This window comes from Electrona antarctica (assembly GCF_951216825.1).
Source record: "Electrona antarctica genome assembly, chromosome: 6".
Classification (NCBI taxonomy): Eukaryota; Metazoa; Chordata; class Actinopteri; order Myctophiformes; family Myctophidae; genus Electrona; species Electrona antarctica.
The window spans coordinates 34301804-34320643 of NC_136811.1; the positions used below are offsets into that span (position 1 = coordinate 34301804).

The following is an 18840-nucleotide window of genomic DNA, read 5'->3' on the forward strand; positions in this document are numbered from 1 at the left end:
CTGTGAATAGCTAACCTCCGGCACTGTTGTCTTGATCGCAACGAAACTGTGCACATAGCCAAAAGCACATGCATCCCTAGATGCAAGAGCAGCTGATTTGTGTTTTTACCTATAACTGCTCCTGTCTGTGTAAAACTATGTACAGTAAAACCTTTTTTATATTACTCCTTCAGATTTGATTCAAATTTCATGCAAATCGGTATAAATGATCTCTATAGTCATTTGATCAAGACGGATGTGTTTGACTTTTCATATTCCATCCTGATTGGCTAAGATTGACATCTAAGGTTTGCAGGAGTGGCCCATTTTGAACAAAATGCCGCGAATCGCAGCATCCGATTGAGGTGAAACTTTGCACACACATTCGCACTACGTTGAGGAACAAATGCCACCCTTTTAACATTGCCTATTATAGCACCACCAGGAGGCCGATATTTGAAAAAATTATAATAATTTTACTCCTACAAATTTCACGCAAATATGTTATGGTACACATTATCTCTATATAAAATGATCAAGACGGATCACTCAGATTTTTTTATATTCCATTCTGATTGGTGAATTCCGAACATTGACCTGGCGGTCTTGTTTTCTCTCTCAATGAAATGTTTTTTTCCCTTATTTTTTTCCATTTGATTTGATATACTTTATTGTCCCATTTGAGCAGTGAGCAGCATTTTAATCTTGTCTGCCTGCATCCCATAATGATGGACAAAATCCCCAGGATAAAATGTACCCAGGATATCATTAGTGCGAGTCAAGCTATCTGGTGTCTCATTGTCATTCTCTTCTATTTCCTCAGGTGACAAGCAATGACAAGACCCCCACTGTGATCAGTTCTGCCTTGGAAAAGCACAATCAGGACCCCAAAGAGTCATCCAGATATGAGCTAATCCAACTTCTACCTGATGGAAAAGGTGCTGACGTTACCCAAAGCAATGGAATTAGATCATTTTACTTGCTAGAATGAATCATATAGAATACCCAGGAATCAGCCCAGCTCCTAATCCAGACAACAGTCTTGTCAAAACTTGACTATTGTAACTCCCTCCTCACTGGCCTACCGGCATGTGCACTTAAGCCTCTCCAACTGATCCAAAATGCCGCAGCCCGCTTGGTCTTCAACCAGCCAAAATTCTCACATGTCTCCCCCCTGCTCCGCTCCCTGCACTGGCTCCCGGTCGCTGCCCGCACAGAATACAAAACTCTGATGCTGGCATTTAAAGCAACCAAAGGTATGGCTCCCCCATATCTTGCAAGCATGATTGAACCCTACAAACCCTCTCGAGCACTCAGATCAGCCAACGCAGGGAAGCTGGAAGTACCCTCACTAAAAACGCCGGGACAACGCTCCACACGTCCCAAACTCTTCTCCCTTCTGGCCCCAAAACTGTGGAACGCACTTCCCGTTGCAATCAGAACTGCAGCATCACTCCCGATCTTCCGCCGTAGTTTGAAAACCCACCTTTTCAGACTCCACCATGGCCCATAGCACTTACCCTACCCCCTTAGACAGCACTTTTTTAGACTTAGTTAGGATTTGAAAAAGACTTATAGCACGTCATGTAGACAGCACAATAACAGTACAGCATAGTATAATATATATGTATAGCTTATATGTATAGTGTCTTTATATATGTTCTAGTTACATTCTTAGCTTACGCATGTTTCTTGATAAATGCTGTTTATATATGTGATTTATTCCCATGCTTTTTGTTCTTGCTTAATGTAAATCGCTCTGGATTAAGAGCGTCTGCTAAATGCCTAAATTGTAAATTGTAAATTGTAATATGTGTATTTTCATCACAGCATTTGGTTAACTTGAATACTATGTGTTCATTTTTTCTTTGGCTGTAGAGTTGGCCATCCCCGCCACAGGAAATGTCTTCTATGCCATGACCTCATCTAGCGTCGACTTCCTGTTGAAGAGGCAAGGCGGGAACACCCCACTTGGCTTACAGCCAATCAGCACAGAGACCAGCGCCACTTTCCCGCGAATCAAGGCCAAGGGAAGGAGACTGGTCAGAACTCTATTTTAACAACAATTTATCCCCAATGTCAACCAAGCTCATTGTTCTCAAGGGTCTTGAGACAGACAGACAGACAGACAGACAAGCCTTTCAGAAACATGGCTTTGAGTCGCTCAACCCTGCAAAATCCAAATGATCTATGCCTTCCTTCCCAAAGGGAACTCTTCCCACATTCCCCCTGAGCTTGTTCTACCAAAATGAGCACACTTAGGATGTGTTTCAACTTGTTTCATGAGCAGCTGCATACCAGGTACTTTTAAAGACATTTTCAATAAAGTGCTGCCCAGTTACAGTATATACAGCAGAGACATATTTTGCTCGTCCTCTCTTTCAGGTGACAGTACACAAAAAGAATCTAGAGGAAGAGCAATGGAAGTCTAACTGATATAGCATTTGGTGCTGCTGAGTCATACATTTGCATGTTTTCCATTCTAACGCAATGGATATTAATTGTCCTATTTACCAACAGCACTTAATTATTGTGGTGTAAGGTACCTCAACTGTGAGTGATATTACTTTTGGAAAAAGAGAACTTAAATGGTGAAATTACGCACATTTATGTGCCGTTTGAGACCTCAGTGTAGTCCAAGTAAACCAGAATTTATTTTTTCATGTCATTGGCCGTCTGCAACGATATGAATTACAGAATTATGCAAGGGGTGTCAAAGCTGTGGCCTCACCATATGGCATGCATCTGAATGAGGATGACAAAGCTACATTAGATCATCCTAGCAAAACCCTGAAGTTTGTCTTAATAGGTTGTATGAGAAATCTAAATGTTTTGTGTATTTTTATACGTATGTATTATATGTCAAGATTGTGTTTACACTGACAAGGAGCTATCAACCCATGTGTCGAAAGGAACCAATTGTGTATGAATCATGCATTAGAGGTAGGAATTGTCAGTAATCTCACATTTTGATTTGATTTTGATTCTTGGATTCATGATTCAATTTCAAATCAATTCTTGATTTAACACAATTTGCTCATCGATTTGATAGTTAGGTGGCTATTTTGAATTAGCCTCCTCTATTTGATTGCAGTAAATTGTATGCCTGCAAAATTATTATTTCAGAGAGGTCCAGATATGTCTATAACCATGAATGTTTTAGCTATGTACAGTGTCACATAAAATAATCATTCCAGCAGAAACTTAAAGACAAAGAGCACTTTCATAGCTTGTCACGTTGCTTAACTGTACACTTGAAATGCACCGTAACAGAAGTAACACATGAACTAAAACCTCTCAGATGAAACAAAGAACATAACTATTGTGTGCCTATCAAACAGAACATTCTACCATTAGATTCTAATGCTAAAACTTACAACACAACGTAAGCTAATATTTAGATTTTCTGAATAGTGGTTCCTCTGAAGGTGCATTTGTTCACCTCATTAACCTGTGTGAGCTAAGGACTTTATTCTGAACTCTTTCCTTGATGCAGAAAGCTAATTGGGTGTTACCACAGATTAGCACTGTTGCCTCACAGCAAGAAGGTTCTGGGTTCAAATCCGAATGGGGCCTTTTTGTGTGGAGTTTGCATGTTCTCATGTTCATATGGAGTGTCGTCTGGTTGATCCAGTTCCCTCACACCAAAAGACATGCATGTTAGAATAGGGACACAATCCTGCCTTAGTGCTGGTCCTTGTGCACTAGTCAGTGGCTGCCCCTTTCTCTTAGTAGTTTGAATGTGTTAAATGTAGAGGATTCTAATTTAAGTTATAGTTAATATAATAACTCCCAGTGGGGAACAGTTAAGTTGTTGCTGTCGTGCAGAAAGCCCTTATCTCCACAATGACATACTTTGCAATTCTAGCAAAAAAAAATGCTTGGAGACGTTCTATTTTATTCCTGAAAAGTAACAAGTTTTGGACATAGGAGATTTCCACCCGACAGCGACAAAGTATAACTTTAATTAAAGTCCTCAACGGGATATACAGTAATATCTTCAATTTCTTGAGTTGGCATAAAATGTCGTGTAAATATTTAAGTTAGAACAAAGACCTCTACTCACACACAGGCCTTTGAGGGGTGGGATTGTTGGAAATAAGTCTTAACATGGATGAACTCCAGTGACCTCTGGCGTTGTCATACTAGCCGCTGGTGAAGGCTCCTTAGAGGCTGAGGCTTGGGCATGGTATGGCCAGGGAGAGGATTCTGGGCTATTTAGATCACTGGTTCCCAAACACTGCATCAGAACCCATTTGTGTGGCGCGGTATCGCAGACCCATTTTTATGTGTCGCTTTATTTTTTTGTTTCATACATTTTATTTTTAATTATCCCCCCCAAAATCAAAAGAAAATTCCATACATTGGAAAACAAATGTTTAAGAATTAGTGAAAATAGCCGATCTACAAGCTCACAACGCGTCGCTTCGCGCTGCGTTGTGTGCTTGCATTTCTGCTATTTTCACTAGTTTGGGTCCTGGGAAAACGTCCCAATTTCTCTTTTGGGTCTTGAGCTAAAACTGTTTGGGAACCACTGATTTCGATGTACTGTAGCACAATGTAATTACCAGCATGCTACTGATTGTTTCAGTGCCTTTCTATACAGGGTGCTCATTGGAATGTATATTGTATGTATATATACAGTATGTGGATGTGCAATGTAAGAACATGTGAGTCACCTGCAGTGCTGTATCTGCTGACTTCAAAGCTATTAATGCACTACATACATAACATCCTATTTTTGTGGTAATAAATGTACTTTTTGTATTAGTCCCGGGTGCTGCTGATTGATGTTTCCATATTACTGTAAATGCCTAAATAATGTGACCCGAATATAGAGGCTATTTTTGCTGCAACTGAATATTTGTATTTGAATATTTATTTAACATTTTCAAGGTAGATTTACATCTAACACTCATAATACATTTTATGTGGATGAAGCAGTTACGGTACATGTAAATGAACATGCAAATGTGCTATTATGCACAAACTTTTATTAAAATTCAAGACAACCAGCATCTTAATCTTTGACAGTGGTATGACATTCTAAGTCTAAAAGCCTGTAAAACAAAACAAAAAAATAGAAAATAAACAAATATTATATAAAATGACCCTACACATTAATGGCACCTATCGACTATCAATAAACCGGTAATGACATCAGTCAGTGTTTGCCTTTCAATGAATACTACCCCTTTGTATTTTAATGTTATTGTTCTGCTATTCTACAGTACCAGTTCCTTTAAAGCAATGCATATGCCTACATGTACCTCAGAAGAATCACAATATTTAATGAAGACACACCTCACAAACCAGTTCAGGGGAAAAAAAGGAATGATAAGAGTTATGAAAGAGTGTGCAAATGGTGCTTATAAAACGAAAACAAAGACAACGAAATAAAATGACATTTTCATTTCTTTTTTTTTTGGGGGGGGGGGGATTCAGAAAAACATCTGGTGACCCCTCTAAATGATTTGGTGACCCCCAGGAGGTTGAGAACCACTGTCGAGACAACATTCAGCCACTAGGTGTCCCCCCTCGAAGCTCACACCCTCTCAAGTGGTTCATTGCACATTGCACAAGCTGCATTATTTCATGTCAAGCCACCCTTAAAACACACCTCTTTAGACTTGCCTTTCTCATCTAATCATCTCATTTGTTTTTTTTGCCTATTTTTAAACTTGTTGCTAGTTTTCTTTTATAATTTAAACAACTACATAATAATAATAATAATAATGAAAACAACACTCATTTGAGTGAGACACAGGCCTGACAAGATTCCATCCTTATCAAGTCACACCAGCTGCTTAATCACACCAGGCTCCAGCGTTGTGTCACACTTGCTCGTCTCTCCCCCACACATTTCACACTCTAGTGCTGCCGTGCGGTAGGCCTTCCACACCACCGGGTCCTGTAAACACACTGTGCCTCCTCCTCGCTTCTCCTCTGCCTGGTTGCGGTTTATGTCCCCCACACATACCCAACCCCCGGCACCGGGATTTCCAGCCCACAAGCCAGCCGGCTCTGTGCTCACTGCCCACTTGGAGTGATCCTGGGTGTCCTTGAAGGTAAACGTCTGACCCGGAGAGAGGAGCTTGATGTCCAGGACTTTCCAGCCTTGGGAGCAGTTAGACGGGAGGATGCCTTTGGAGCGCACCCAGAACTGGACTAGTAGGTCAGACTGGAGGGTGGGGGCAACCCAGGAGTGGTACAGGTCTGATGGAGCAGAAGGGTGTGGAAGGCATAACACATGAGTTAAGTTTGGATCTGACTTTTCTATCGATTTATCATACTGGTTTATGCTTGTGATTGTTTCATAGTCTATGAAGCCATTGTGTTTTCAAAAACAACCAAAGCTTATTATAAAGCTGTTAACCACTTAGCCCTAATCTCTCCTGTCCCCCAGCAGGGATCTATACTTGGTCCCCTACTTTTTTCCCTCTACACAAAATATTTTCGCCAAAAATAGTCAGTATTTCCACTGAATGTTAACCTATTATAAGATTCCCAGAATAGGGATTCTACATTCTAGGATTTATGCTAGAGATTCCCAGAATAGGGATTATACATTCTATTTAAGGTTTTTTTTTTTTTTTTAATCATGTGAAATAGTGTGTGTAAATTAAAAGTAGCATAGTACAAACATAACATAACAAAACACAGGTAATTGTTGTTACCTTCAGAGTAGAATGTTTCAATGTCACCTATGGCTTTACGTACCATTGTCAAAGGATGATCCTTTTGCAAAGTTGATGAAGTTGGTGCCGTGCAATGAGGTCAGAGTTACGCTGCGATTGGAAACAGGTTTGACATGCGGAAAGGTGTGATTGGCCAGTTGTTTCTTCTTACAAACGGCAGCCAAAGCAGGCACCATGGACGCCAAGGATTCAGGGACATCACAGTCATAGACAAGAGGCTGATTGATCTGCAGCTGCTCACCTGAAATAGGCAATATTTCACACTTTACTCCCCATTCTAACATTAAGCATACAGTAGTTCAGAGCCAGATCTCTTTTATTCAGCAATGCATAGGACGTGGTCTTAGTGACACTGGAGCAGAGATCATAGGACGTGGTCTTAGTGACACTGGTGCAGAGGAGATCAACACGTTACATTCTTACGAATGTTGTCCAATAAATAGGCTGTTGGTATGACCATCAAGTTGGTTCTATGCCAAAAGTGATCAGTCAGCCAAGCCAATTACTCTGTATATATGCCTTGTTATCAGAAACTTGCATATTGAAGTGTACTGTATATACATGTAGGTAGTTTGTTACTGCATGTGATACTATGCTCCTATGCTCAATAGAGAAGCTGGATTTCAATCCTACTTGCCCACTTGAACTGAGACATTATAAGCCAGTCTAACAGTCTAACAGCCCTGACATACCAAGCTGTCTTTTAAGAACTAACACCAACTATGGCGACAGTTGATCAGATCTCTTTGCATTGTTTTACACATGTGGTACGGTTTTGCTGTAACATATTGCCCAGACAACAGCTGAAGGTCAGCTCATGGCACAGTTTTTCACCTGGTAATTACATTGGATCCATTGGAACACAGGTTCTTTTTTCTTTATTTTCTCAAAAGTAATTGCACGTGCTCGTTGTGAGTAGCATGGACTCGATGAGTCTGTGGCTGAACATAATGCACCTGGTTTTCACTAGCTTATCATACAGGGGATAGGACATCTCTATGGTTACTGTACATACTTCCATCCAATTACATTACACCATAGTGTTGCTATGGCAGCGGTGCCAACTGTTGGGTCTGTCACACGGTTAATGACATCCGTTTATGCAAATCATTCTTGGTTCAGCATTGTTGTTGTCGGCACATGACTGGATTATTAAGTGTTATCTAACAATGACACAATTCAGATTCATTCTTAAATGTGGAAAGCCATCATTTTGACATATTGATCACAATATTGTGAAAAATGTATTGCTGTTTTAACCACTGAACTTGTAGATCTGTCATTTAATGAACTAGGAGATTCCAATGTTTTATACTTGAAAACACCACAGGTAACATCAGCTCATAACGATGTAACTGGACATTCATCCGTATTAGCCAGCAGGTACTGGTCATCAATTAAGCAATATAACAACCTTTAGCCTACCTAATTGGCTGAACTTAGAGCTGTCATAATTGTCACAATTATGAATAGAAATTACAATTCTGTTTGCCTTTTAGGCTTCGTAATAAAAAGTGGTCAGGGCAGATATGACAAATAACTGATATATACTGTACATAGAAATTGCTAGAATTTTTTATAAATTGAATATATCACAAAGTGAGCTTGTAGCTATTTCCGCTATATTTTATATATGACATTTTTTTAATATGGACATGATTATGACAAAAAACATTAGACGAATATGTAATAATTGTGACAACACTAGCAGAACTTGGAATCCCAATCTCACCAATGGTCTGAAAGCGTTCCAGCGGGTAGGTGACGCAAATGAAGTTTTGTCCATTGTTCATTCCACTGCTGGGGTACGAGTAGTGGCCCTGTTGTCGAACCGGGGGGAAACGTGGCGTGCTGTGTACCAACCAGAACCCTTGATTCTTATCCAACAGGACAACTCCTGGGAAGGAAAGCATTTAATGTTTGGTTTGAGAACAGCCCCTGGACTTCAGTGTGACAGTGTAGATGATTTCCAATATTCTTTGCTAAATTAACATCAAATTGCCAATGCTACCTTGCGGTGTTCAGTGTAACACTGGCAAGAAGTAAAGTGGGGCCCTCGCACTTCTACTTTCTATACACACAGTGGGCAGTTACCTGCCATCTCCATTGTTTCCTATGTACAGCAGCTTTGTCAGCACAGCAGTTGTCTCGCGTGGCCAGACTGTTGCCTCCTGCAATCATTTGGAGATTGTGGAATAGCTGTCTGGCTACGCGAGACTAGCACAGCAGTGGCAAGACGAGAGACTGGCTGCTGAACATCTACTACAGTAAAGTTCAAGTTGCCTGCATATCTGTGGTGGGCGCACAGATAGAGAAAAATACTATATAATAAATAACACACATCCTCCCTTGTTTGATGCTGAGCCAAACTGAAAAATCACACCTGTGTAAAGTAAGTGGTGCAACTCCATATGACGGTCCCCGGGTGGTCCCCGGAACTTCCAGACCCACAGGAACGCTCGCAGGGGTCCGGGCCGGTTTCGGCGAGCCACCCAGCGTCCGAAACGGTTGAGAAATGACAGAGTTACCGTGTGGGGGTTCCCAGGGGGTCCTTCTACTGTACTGTCACTGTACTGTACTGTCACACGCGAAATCATCATATATACAGTTAATATGTACGTGTGTGTGTGTGTGTGTGTGTGTGTGTGTGTGTGTGTGTGTGTGTGTGTGTGTGTGTGTGTGTGTGTGTGTGTGTGTGTTAGGCTGCGCAACAGTGACACTTGGTTGTGAAAACAAACCAAACGCTATTTTCGTGTTCGGACAGACCCAGCCAGGGACCCAGCCAGGGACTGACACACTTAGCTCCTTAATGAAGGGGTTGCACCACTTAAAAACAGAAATTGTAGAACAAAGCAGGGGCTCGCAACTCACTTGAATGCTCCAAAGATATTGCGACAGAAAAGCAGTAATGGACATTTGTGACAAAAATAACCGGTATACAACAGGCAAACTTGCGCACAATGCTGCATTTTCTGCTTCTAGGAAATATTGTTGTTGTTGGGGTATTTGTTGGAATTCACTCTCTGCATTTACCCATCCCAACTATTAGGAGAAGTGGGCTATGTTAAATGTTAAATTATCTTTTTCTCTAAATCACCCAGTGGGCCAGAGTGTTGTGCCCTGTTTAGACATATTCAGTCAAATCTCATGAAAGCCTCAAATCTGCTTAATCATCATAGCAGCAATGATCTTGTCCTCACCTTTAGTATGCCCCCCTTGCCCATTATAAGGCCATCTGTCACCAAGGTCCTTGGCTGGCCTCTGGTCATTGTAAAGGATGTATGCTACCTCAGTGTTCTGAAAAGAGCATGCATAGTAATGTATACCATAGTAATGTAGGCCTATACCAAACAAAGAGTCATGTGTACATGTGAGTCAGTTGAGGGAATCTTGTTCTTAGATTTACCAGGTGCCAGGAGAAAACAGCATAAGTAGATGAGCCAAAATGTCCAGTTCCATATTTATGATCGGTAAATTTAGAATTCACAATATCACAACAGCTTTTGTTGGTTAATTTCAGTAAATGTGAAAGTAGATTTTTCAAAGCATTCTCATAGCAACAGCAGCAGCAGTAGCTGCTGCAAAGCAGAAGTGGTATGTTTTTATGTTTCAATTTCCACAGTGACTGTACACAAGACCTGCACCTGCACGTAACTTTTCTTTATATGATTTTTTTGACTGAGCATATTACGTTGATTGTTTTATTTTTTAATCTTGTCTACTGTTAACATTAAAACAAAGATCCATCTAATTCCCATATTAAATTTGTATTTGATGTTGTTTAATACAATTAGACTTCTACTGGTGTGTTTACTCCTGCTCTTGAGCATTATTATTACATTCTAAAGATAATGTTCATAAATAATGTTAATAATGCAATTTGAATCCCATGATTAAAAGTAACTACTTGCTTGAACATGTTTTAGCGACGAGCCTTGATTGTCACCTGAAACATTTCCAAGACAGTGCTCATCTGTACAATTTATTAAATTAAAAGTCAGTTCTTGTGGCACGGGCCGGCCTAGCGGTCGGGGCACCTAGGCTGGTAATCCAGCCTGACATTGTGTCGTGGGTTCGAGTCCCGATCCTGACGACCTTCTCTCTCCCCATTAAAAAATAAACACTTCTAGTGTCTAATCTATGCTCTCTTTTAACAAACATAGATAGGCCAAACAAGGAAAACCTATTCAAACCTCTTGCTGCAGATACAACTGTCCTACTGTCCTCCCGAGGGCTCCAGAGGTGTCATTGGCTGTCTGTTTCCCTTCTGTCCATCCTGAAGCCCCTCTCTCCATCAGCAGGTACCTCAGTCCATCATAGAGGCTTTGTTTGCCATGTTCTTTAGGGAGTTTGTAAGCATAGAACCTGGCGGTGGAGAGAGAATCATACTGATGATGCAGTTTAGTTGTTCCTTTTGTACCAACTTTTAAAAATAAATGTTTAGATGGGGATAAATCTATTTGTCGCTGTCCGGCAGAAACTAGCCAACTCTTTCAGGGTTTTCTTCTTTTTTTTCCCCATTAATCAATGCTAATGAACAGCCTTTAGGTCTGTGTGTTGGTTAAAAAAATATTGCATAAATAGATATTGACAAGACTTAATAGAACTTTACCAATCAACAGCTTCTCCATTGTCGTTGAAGCAGGTGATTGGTGAAGTGTCTCCCTCTAGCGGTTGATACAAGATCAGCAGGACAAAGAATGGAAACATCTATGGAAGTTACAAGAAATGCTGAAAGTCTGTTTCAAAACAATGTACTAGTACAACATTTATTAAAGATTGTACGAAATTAGAATAGGAGTATGCTAGAATATGCATGTGCAGCTCTAACAAGCAAAATTTGTTTTCATGCTATTGTAAGTAGCCTATACTAAAACGGGTGTATGTCTGTACAAAAGGGCGACTTCGTTGGTATTCATTATTCATAAACAACTACTACTACAACTACCGTTATTCAATTTATTGCAAGTATACATGTAAAACAAAAACCTATATTTCCCCCTGCCCCTGTATGTTCCATAGCGATCAGCCGAAGGCGTCTATTCAAAAGAGACACATAATTTATTTAAACAGGCAGAGTAGGCTATCATCAGCCCTCAGCCTAATATATTATTATTTGTTGTCCTCTAAAGACGCCTGCAGGCAGTTCTCGTTAGATAAGATGCACTAATGAAATGGTATTTTCTGGTGAGAAACAGTCAATGTAATGTTAACATATCCAGTATAACAACTTGTTATACTGGATATGTTATTAACTTGTGCAGTAATGCCTACAGTAATTACAGTAATTACAGTGCCTGTAATTTACTGTAAAAATGTCTATTGTGAAACCTGTCACACCACTCACCTCGGAAAGACGACTTTCTCCACATTGAATTACATTAGAATTCTAATGTGTGGTGCAGAATGCAGATAAGAGATAGTTCCTTCTTTTAACATAATTGCCTGTGTCGAAACTTCAACCACATCCTTGTTTTGGTCACGTGATCGATGACGTCACATGAGTTCAGCCTACTACTCTAAGGAAGGCTCCTTTTCATGTTTTATCGGTTTTATCAGAACAAATTTATTATAATAATCTTTTATGCGATTCATTTCCATGTAGCTTCGTAAAGTATAATGTAGATTATATAAAAACAATGCCCTGCGAGTGCGACTAGTGAAAAGTGAATATGATGACGAGAAACTTCAAAATGATCAAATTATATAGTCTGTATGTTTGCCTCCTTCAGAGATGGCATATGATTGATTGATTGATTGATTGATTGATTGATTGATTGATTGATTGAAATATGTATTAACAGATTGGAGAATTGCAAGCACAACTCAATACAAAACTGTTAACTGTGCATGGACAACACCATAAACAAAGCATTATACACTTGTTTACAATAGGGTCCACCATGTTCAATTCATCATAACAATTAGAGATATACACTTCTATATAGCCAAAAACAGGAAATCATCATAGAGGAGGTAAAAAAGGGGGAAAAACATATACAGTGAGGGGAAAGGGTTAAGGGGGTGGGTGGCGGGTAATTCAGATTTTACAGGGGCCAGTTTCAAATTGCAGCCGTCCGTCGGTGCCCTTTGAGAGCGGTTTTGAAGGAGTCAAGGGATTCGCATGTCTTAATGACTGTTGGTAGGGCGTTTTGGTGACATAGGAGCGGAATGAATTTAGTCCCTTGTTTGTGCCAAATCTGGGTTGCACATGGTTTGTTGAACTCCCTCTGGTGTTATAGGTGTGGACTTCGTTGACATTAAGAAAGTATTTAGACAGGTACAGGGGTATTTGGACCAGACCCATTGCAAGATGCTGTACTCTGTCGTCAACCCTAAGCCATTCCAGCCTGTCAAAGTGGGCAGGGGTGAGGTGGGTTAGGGGAGTGAGGCCAAGTAGTAGCCTGTCCAGTTTGTTTTGGGAAGTCTGGAGCCTTGTTTTAAGGGCATTTGAGGTGCTAGTTGTACCAAGAGGTGCATGCATAGTCGAAGAAACCTTATACAAGGTCTCCTGTTAGGATTAGAAGGTGTTTTTGTTGACCAGTGAGGAGATCCTGTATATATGGTTGACTATTTTGATTACATTGGTGGCCATTTTATCACCGGAAAGATTTGCCCCCAGGATGGAACCTATAGGTAATTTCATATTTTCGTGTGATAATATTGTCACCCACTCTAACCAAGAAGCCATCTGCCTTGCTGAGATTACTATTTGATCCAAAGAGAATGGAATCAGTTTTTCCCAGGTGTAAAGATTATGATAACAGCGAGCGAGCCAGGTGCGGATTCTACTGAGTTCAGAGCTGAGGGCCTTTTCAACCTGCAGTTTGTTCCAGTCCGAGACCAGCAGTGCTGAGTCATCTGCAAACAGGAACAAGTTGCAGTCACAAGCTGATGTCAGTTCTGTTCTCTATAAATCTCTATAATCAGTAGCCTATATAAGCTACAGAAGTAAGCCTTAATATAAAATACTAATACTTTTGTGTTAGGCCTATCTCATAAAATGACCAGCATCTCTACTAATACTTTTGCCTGTTATGCTACTATAATGTATATATGTATTAATGTATATGTAAACATATCTTGAAAAACAATTCACAACCAACACTTGAAACCAACACAGTCATTCACTGTTAGTTTTGACTGTAGATTAAGCAGTAGCTGTATGCATTTATACAATAACTTCTGCATTTGAGGAAGTAACCCATGACCTTCTCTCACACCAACCGTACAGTCATCCTAGGACTTCCTCTAAAAGCAGTCTTCTATAGAATATAGGGGCCACAGAAGTTGCACTGTCACTCTCACAGTGGTTTCCACTTACCATTGAGAGTGGGTTGGATGTGGTTTTCATTGTGTTACAATTTTGAGGCATTTATGTGATATAGTGCATCTTGCAATGAATGAAGGAAAAGGGTTTGATGAAGGTGACGTGACTTTGACGTGGCTGTTGCAACTTGCAAGAATTAAACATGGCTAGTTGCTTGGGGATGGTCTCTATAGGCCGCTGTGATATTGCATGGCCTCAATATTGTTGGTTCTCAATTTCCCCTCTGTCCATCCTAGCAGCCAGGAGCTAATGCTATCTTATTAACTACAGCAAAATGTACTGTATGTTGCCTGAGGATCTAGTGAGCCCTTTAGCCAGCTGCTCATTTAAATGATGTCATAGACATTAAAATCATCAATGTGTACAAATAAAATGTCAAATTCTCAGTCAGAGTTACGAATGGATGAATTAAATTTGAAGATTACCAAAAAGTAAACATAGAATACAATCAAATAATGATTTATATAAATGATGTTAATTAGAGAAGTTCAAATCTCCCTTTTCACAACCCAATAAAAATAATAATAAATGCAATGTGTATAAAAGGCTCAGAGGCATATTTTATTATCCAAATACAGTTAATCAATGCAGCCTTGACAAGATCTGATATTCAATCTGTGGTGTTATTTCTCATCACTGCTTACCAATGCAGTTTCTGTCATACAGTATACAGTACATAGTACAACAAGGGAAATATGATGAATATGACAAATATATAACAGTCTATTTATCAAGGAACAGGATATTCTGTACATAGTCACAAACAACCACTCAGTCAGACAGACATCTTGTTTTTTTTGTTTTGTTTTTTTTGCAAACAAGTAATAAGATTCCAGACTGGAGCACATGTGTGCTTCATATTTGCGTTGGATTGTCCTACATCTGAGAAGCACTGGATTATTCCTCCTCACTGGCTGATGTGCAGTGATAGTTTTTAGGATTATGAATGGTCAAGAAGCAAAACCATTACCTTTATTTGTCTTTGAGATCATTTAGAAAAACATGGCCAATAAGGACAATGTAAAGCAATTTCATAGCAACATTAAGAGTATACAAATTCATCAGAAGTGGCTACATTCACAAAAATGGCTTTTGTTGCTCAATTATTAGCATTTTGCTGGACAGTTTTTATCACAGAGCAATATTATCAAAAGACCAGAGAACAAGTTGGTCAACAAGCCATGAACTAGATAAAACAAATGTTTAACACAGGTGTACGACAATACGTTTTTAAAAAGGCATTAGACTCCCAGGCTAGGCCATCTTCTTGCTTCAGCTTTTAAGCGGTAGCTCGGTTCTTTGCTCCTCCATGCGACCTCCCTGGACCCTCAGCAGGAGGGAGAAGAAGTCCTCGTCATCCATGGGTCCAGGGGCTGCGCTACGCTGGTCCTCCAGCCTGCCTTTGGCCTGGAAATGGGTTTCAAATTCTTATACAATGCCTTCATGTATGAAATGGCCATCATTGGATATGAGACAAGAACAGCACTGCACTGTTTTTTTTAATCTACAAAGCCTTACTTAAGAAATTGCCTGATTATCTTAACAGCCTATTAGATTCTAAAGTTGGCCATCAGCACACCCGTTCTCAAGATTACTTTGTTTTAGAAATTCCCAATAGTTCTGAACTTGGTAAGATGTCTTTTCGTTATACTATGCCCTTCACATTTGGAACTGTCAACAATCAGTTTTAAAACTGAAGAACTTGATTTCACTTGATCATTTTAAAAGACTTGTAAGGGATGCTCTGAGTTCTAGCTGTAGGCCTACTGTGCTTGTACATTCTGAAATATCTATTACCTTGTAATTTATTTGTGTTTAAATTGTATGCCATGTTTACTGTAATCAGGGCGTCCATTTGAAAAGAGAGCTGGCCTCAATTGACCTTCCTGAATAAATAAAGGTGAAGAAAATGAGTAATGCCTCATGGAAATAGCTGATGTGATACCTCTGGTGGGTCCATTGACATTACAAGTTGAAATTCTTCAAGGCAAGAGGCTGTCTATGACAGAAAGCATCTAAAATGTAAGAGGGGTTAGCCTACTTACTTGTGTGGTGAGGATCATATTGTACAGGTCCTCCTTGGGGACAGTGACTAGAGCAGCTGGCTTTTTCACAATAGTGAGTTGTCTAATACTGCCTCTGAATCTGCTGGCTCTTGACTTTTGGGGTGGGGACCTTTGTAATTCCGCCCGCTGGTCATCTAGACGGCGAGCTTGGGCTGTAGCCACCAGCTCAAAGAAATCCTCTCTCTGCAATGAAGTCATGGAGGAGAACATGACTGTCGGGAATGAATAGGACAAAGGAGAAAAGAGGAAGATGTTACAAGCAATTGACGAGATGCTTGCTACCTCAACAAAGAAAAAACATGAAGCTAAAACATAATTAGTATCAGCTCAAAATAAAATGTTTAACTTGATGCACATAAAATCTGAGAGTGGACATGGACCTGTGAAGGACTCAGAGTTTAACTCGGAATTTTACTGTGTAATATGTACTTTACTATTGCATTCTTTGGCCTGCCCCATAATCTCTCACCTCTCTTAGCTGGTTGTCTGGTATTAGGTTCCGAGTGGCACCTCCTCCTTGCAAATCCACTCTCCAGACTGAAGGAGCAGCGCTGGTCATTGAGCCTCCTTCCCTCCTGCAGTGTGCACAGCAGTTCATATAGTGCCTCTGGGAAGTCAGGAGTTGACATGTGGTGAGCCTAGAGAAAAATAAAGACAGGGGAAGCAGAGTATGAGCGAGAGAGGAGAGGTTTCAGAGTGGTACCGGCTGTGTTCTGCTATGTACACCCACACGCACTGTTACACAAAGTTCAACCCCTTGTTACTCTGCCAAAAGATTGGCCTCTGTGTGTGCCGTGGTTAGTTTAGACTTAGAGGGCAGTGTTATGCGTGTCTTAAGTACCAGGTCTTATTACTTAACTTAAGACCTGCAGGCGTGGTCAATGCTGTTTGGCCACTCAGAATAGCCAAATGGCATTGATTACGCCTCCAGGTCTTAAGTTTAGTAATAAGACCTGGTACTGCCCAGAGAGTCAAGAAATCTGAGAATAGATAATTTGTTCACCACGTGAATTACTAACTGAATTAATGGTAAAGTCCAGATCAAAGTGAAACCGAGACAATCCACCAACCTGTTTTCTGGCACCCACTGGACTCTCTGTCACCATAGATAGCTGGTCAGAGGAAGTAAGTCGATTTGTGTCCACTTGATGGCCTGTTACTGTGGCTATGTCTTGCTCTGTCTCTGTGTCTGTGTGTTCTGTAGATTTCTCAGGTACTTTGTTGCATTTCATTGCATCCTGGGTCTCCCCATCACTCTCTTTACCATCACCATCAACATTGTCCGTTTCTTCTGGCCTCTGCTCAACTCCATGATCTCCATCCTTTTCATACCCAATGTGCAGTCCTCTCTGTTTTACCTCTGTGATCGGATGTTGCTTTGGCAGGCTCTGTGCTTCTAAAGGCATTTCACTCGATACAATGTCTCCACTTAGCTCCTCTTCGGAAATTTCATCTTCCTTTTTCACTGCTGCTGAGTCTCCATTATTGTTGACAACCACTGCTGCCTCACGCCCGACAGTCTGTCTTTCAGCAACTCCCTCAACAGCGTCCCCCTCTTCAATGATGACAAGACGTTCCAACTTCTCTTCAGCCATTTCAGCTTTCACTTGCGTCATCGACATAGCTTTGTCTAAACAAACATGATAGAAAGATACACATAAATGATAAAATAGTGTGGGAAACATTTACACTGACAACATGACCCCATTTAATAGTAAACATAACATCAAGCATTAGCTCTCACTCGACAGGAAAACAGGCATGCAGCTGCAGCTTAGTTCCGAGGACATGTATTTGAAACCAGATTGACAGGTTCTAGCATGTACACAGTAGACTGCAGATGTTTATGTTGAAAATCTGAATGTCAGTCACATTTTTTTCCTTTCCAACCATTGGAAAGAAATGTTTTCAAAGGGCTGTGAAAATCTGATCTGCTGAATGCTTCCATTATGACTATGTTATACATGTCTAAACACTCATTCAGTATATTGCTTTATTGATTAAATAAATAATATTTTTTAAGTCTAATTTAAGCAAGTCTTCTTGATTACTCCTTCAAGTCAAATTAAACTTAAGTTCCCCATAGCAGGAAAGTTGAATCTAATTACTATGTAATAACTCAGGCAATTTATCTTACCTTTATCTTTTGTAATTAATCCCTGAAAAGCATCATTTGAAGTCCATGTAGATTGAGTAGAGCTCCATTGATTCAGTTCTCAAATGTCTTCATGAAAAACTTGAGTGTAGCTTCACATGCCGATGCATCTGCTTAACTCTCTCTGTCTGTCACGTCTCTCTCTCTTTCTCTCTTCCTGTTCCTCTTACCCTCTTTGCCCACCTCTTTATTTAGTTTATTTGGCTCACATCTTTCAGTGCCATTCTGTTTTTTTAAAATAAATAATAGGCAAATGTATATGTGTCATTATAGCCTGCCCTTGTTCCACAGAGAAAGAGTTTACCATTAGGGATTACCGTAAAACTGAATTAAGTCAGCAGCTGTTCGCAGTGCTCTTTGAATTATATATCAGACCAGCTGTGACATGTTGAAACAGGCGCCTGTTCTTCTTGGCTGTGGTTTGGTTTTGGCACACATCCTGTTGACTTGCACCTAAAAGAGAAGTAGACACACAGACAAGAGGAACAATTGTCACAATGAGACTGTCACTGTGTCACATTTATGAATATAAAATAAATGTTTCTAAGGTATATGCCTACTCAAATTAGGGCATGCATAGAATGCTGCATGGTCACCTAGTTACCTAGCTGT

At 40.2% G+C, this 18840-nt stretch overlaps 3 protein-coding genes across 4 annotated transcripts in view; 1 reads left to right on the forward strand and 2 right to left on the reverse strand.

The window, feature by feature from the left end:
• Positions 1–3850, forward strand: part of rgl2 (ral guanine nucleotide dissociation stimulator-like 2) — a 45374-nt gene extending 41524 nt beyond the window's left edge. The window contains exons 19-21 of the mRNA XM_079503182.1: positions 803–917; positions 1858–2021; positions 2188–3850. Coding sequence (XP_079359308.1) covers positions 803–917; positions 1858–2021; positions 2188–2241 — 333 coding nt within the window. The 3' untranslated portion in view covers positions 2242–3850. The remainder of the gene's footprint in view (positions 1–802; positions 918–1857; positions 2022–2187) is intronic.
• Positions 3851–4941: 1091 nt separating this feature from the next.
• dnase2 (deoxyribonuclease II, lysosomal) lies at positions 4942–12176 on the reverse strand. 2 transcript variants are annotated; one of them, XM_079503298.1, is made up of 7 exons: positions 12025–12176; positions 11290–11387; positions 10871–11042; positions 9878–9974; positions 8410–8574; positions 6700–6918; positions 4942–6195 (listed from the first exon to the last, which is right to left on the reverse strand). In XM_079503298.1, exons 2-7 carry the CDS (start codon positions 11385–11387, stop codon positions 5774–5776), a joined length of 1173 nt encoding a protein of 390 aa, XP_079359424.1. In that variant the 5' UTR covers positions 12025–12176; the 3' UTR covers positions 4942–5773. The 2 variants fall into 2 exon arrangements, with proteins under 2 accessions (XP_079359424.1, XP_079359425.1); XM_079503299.1 differs by lacking the exon at positions 11290–11387.
• Positions 12177–14550: 2374 nt separating this feature from the next.
• On the reverse strand, positions 14551–18577 carry gpsm3 (G protein signaling modulator 3). Its single transcript, XM_079503905.1, has 5 exons — positions 18211–18577; positions 17144–17703; positions 16543–16711; positions 16053–16285; positions 14551–15414 (listed from the first exon to the last, which is right to left on the reverse strand). Exons 2-5 carry the CDS (start codon positions 17693–17695, stop codon positions 15280–15282), a joined length of 1089 nt encoding a protein of 362 aa, XP_079360031.1. The 5' UTR covers positions 17696–17703; positions 18211–18577; the 3' UTR covers positions 14551–15279.
• Positions 18578–18840: the final 263 nt, after the last annotated feature.

Coding starts and splice junctions, on each gene's coding strand:
- dnase2 (XM_079503298.1), bottom strand. CDS start 11,387: ATGTTTCCATTCTTTGTCCTGCTGATCTTGTATCAACCGCTAGAGGGA. Junction 6,919..8,409: donor GGAACGCTTTCAGACCATTG/GTGAGATTGGGA, acceptor TGCCTATTTCAG/GTGAGCAGCTGCAGATCAAT. Junction 6,196..6,699: donor AGGATCATCCTTTGACAATG/GTACGTAAAGCC, acceptor CTGCTCCATCAG/ACCTGTACCACTCCTGGGTT.
- gpsm3 (XM_079503905.1), bottom strand. CDS start 17,695: ATGTCGATGACGCAAGTGAAAGCTGAAATGGCTGAAGAGAAGTTGGAA. Junction 16,712..17,143: donor CAGTGGGTGCCAGAAAACAG/GTTGGTGGATTG, acceptor ATTTTTCTCTAG/GCTCACCACATGTCAACTCC. Junction 16,286..16,542: donor CAGACAACCAGCTAAGAGAG/GTGAGAGATTAT, acceptor CATTCCCGACAG/TCATGTTCTCCTCCATGACT.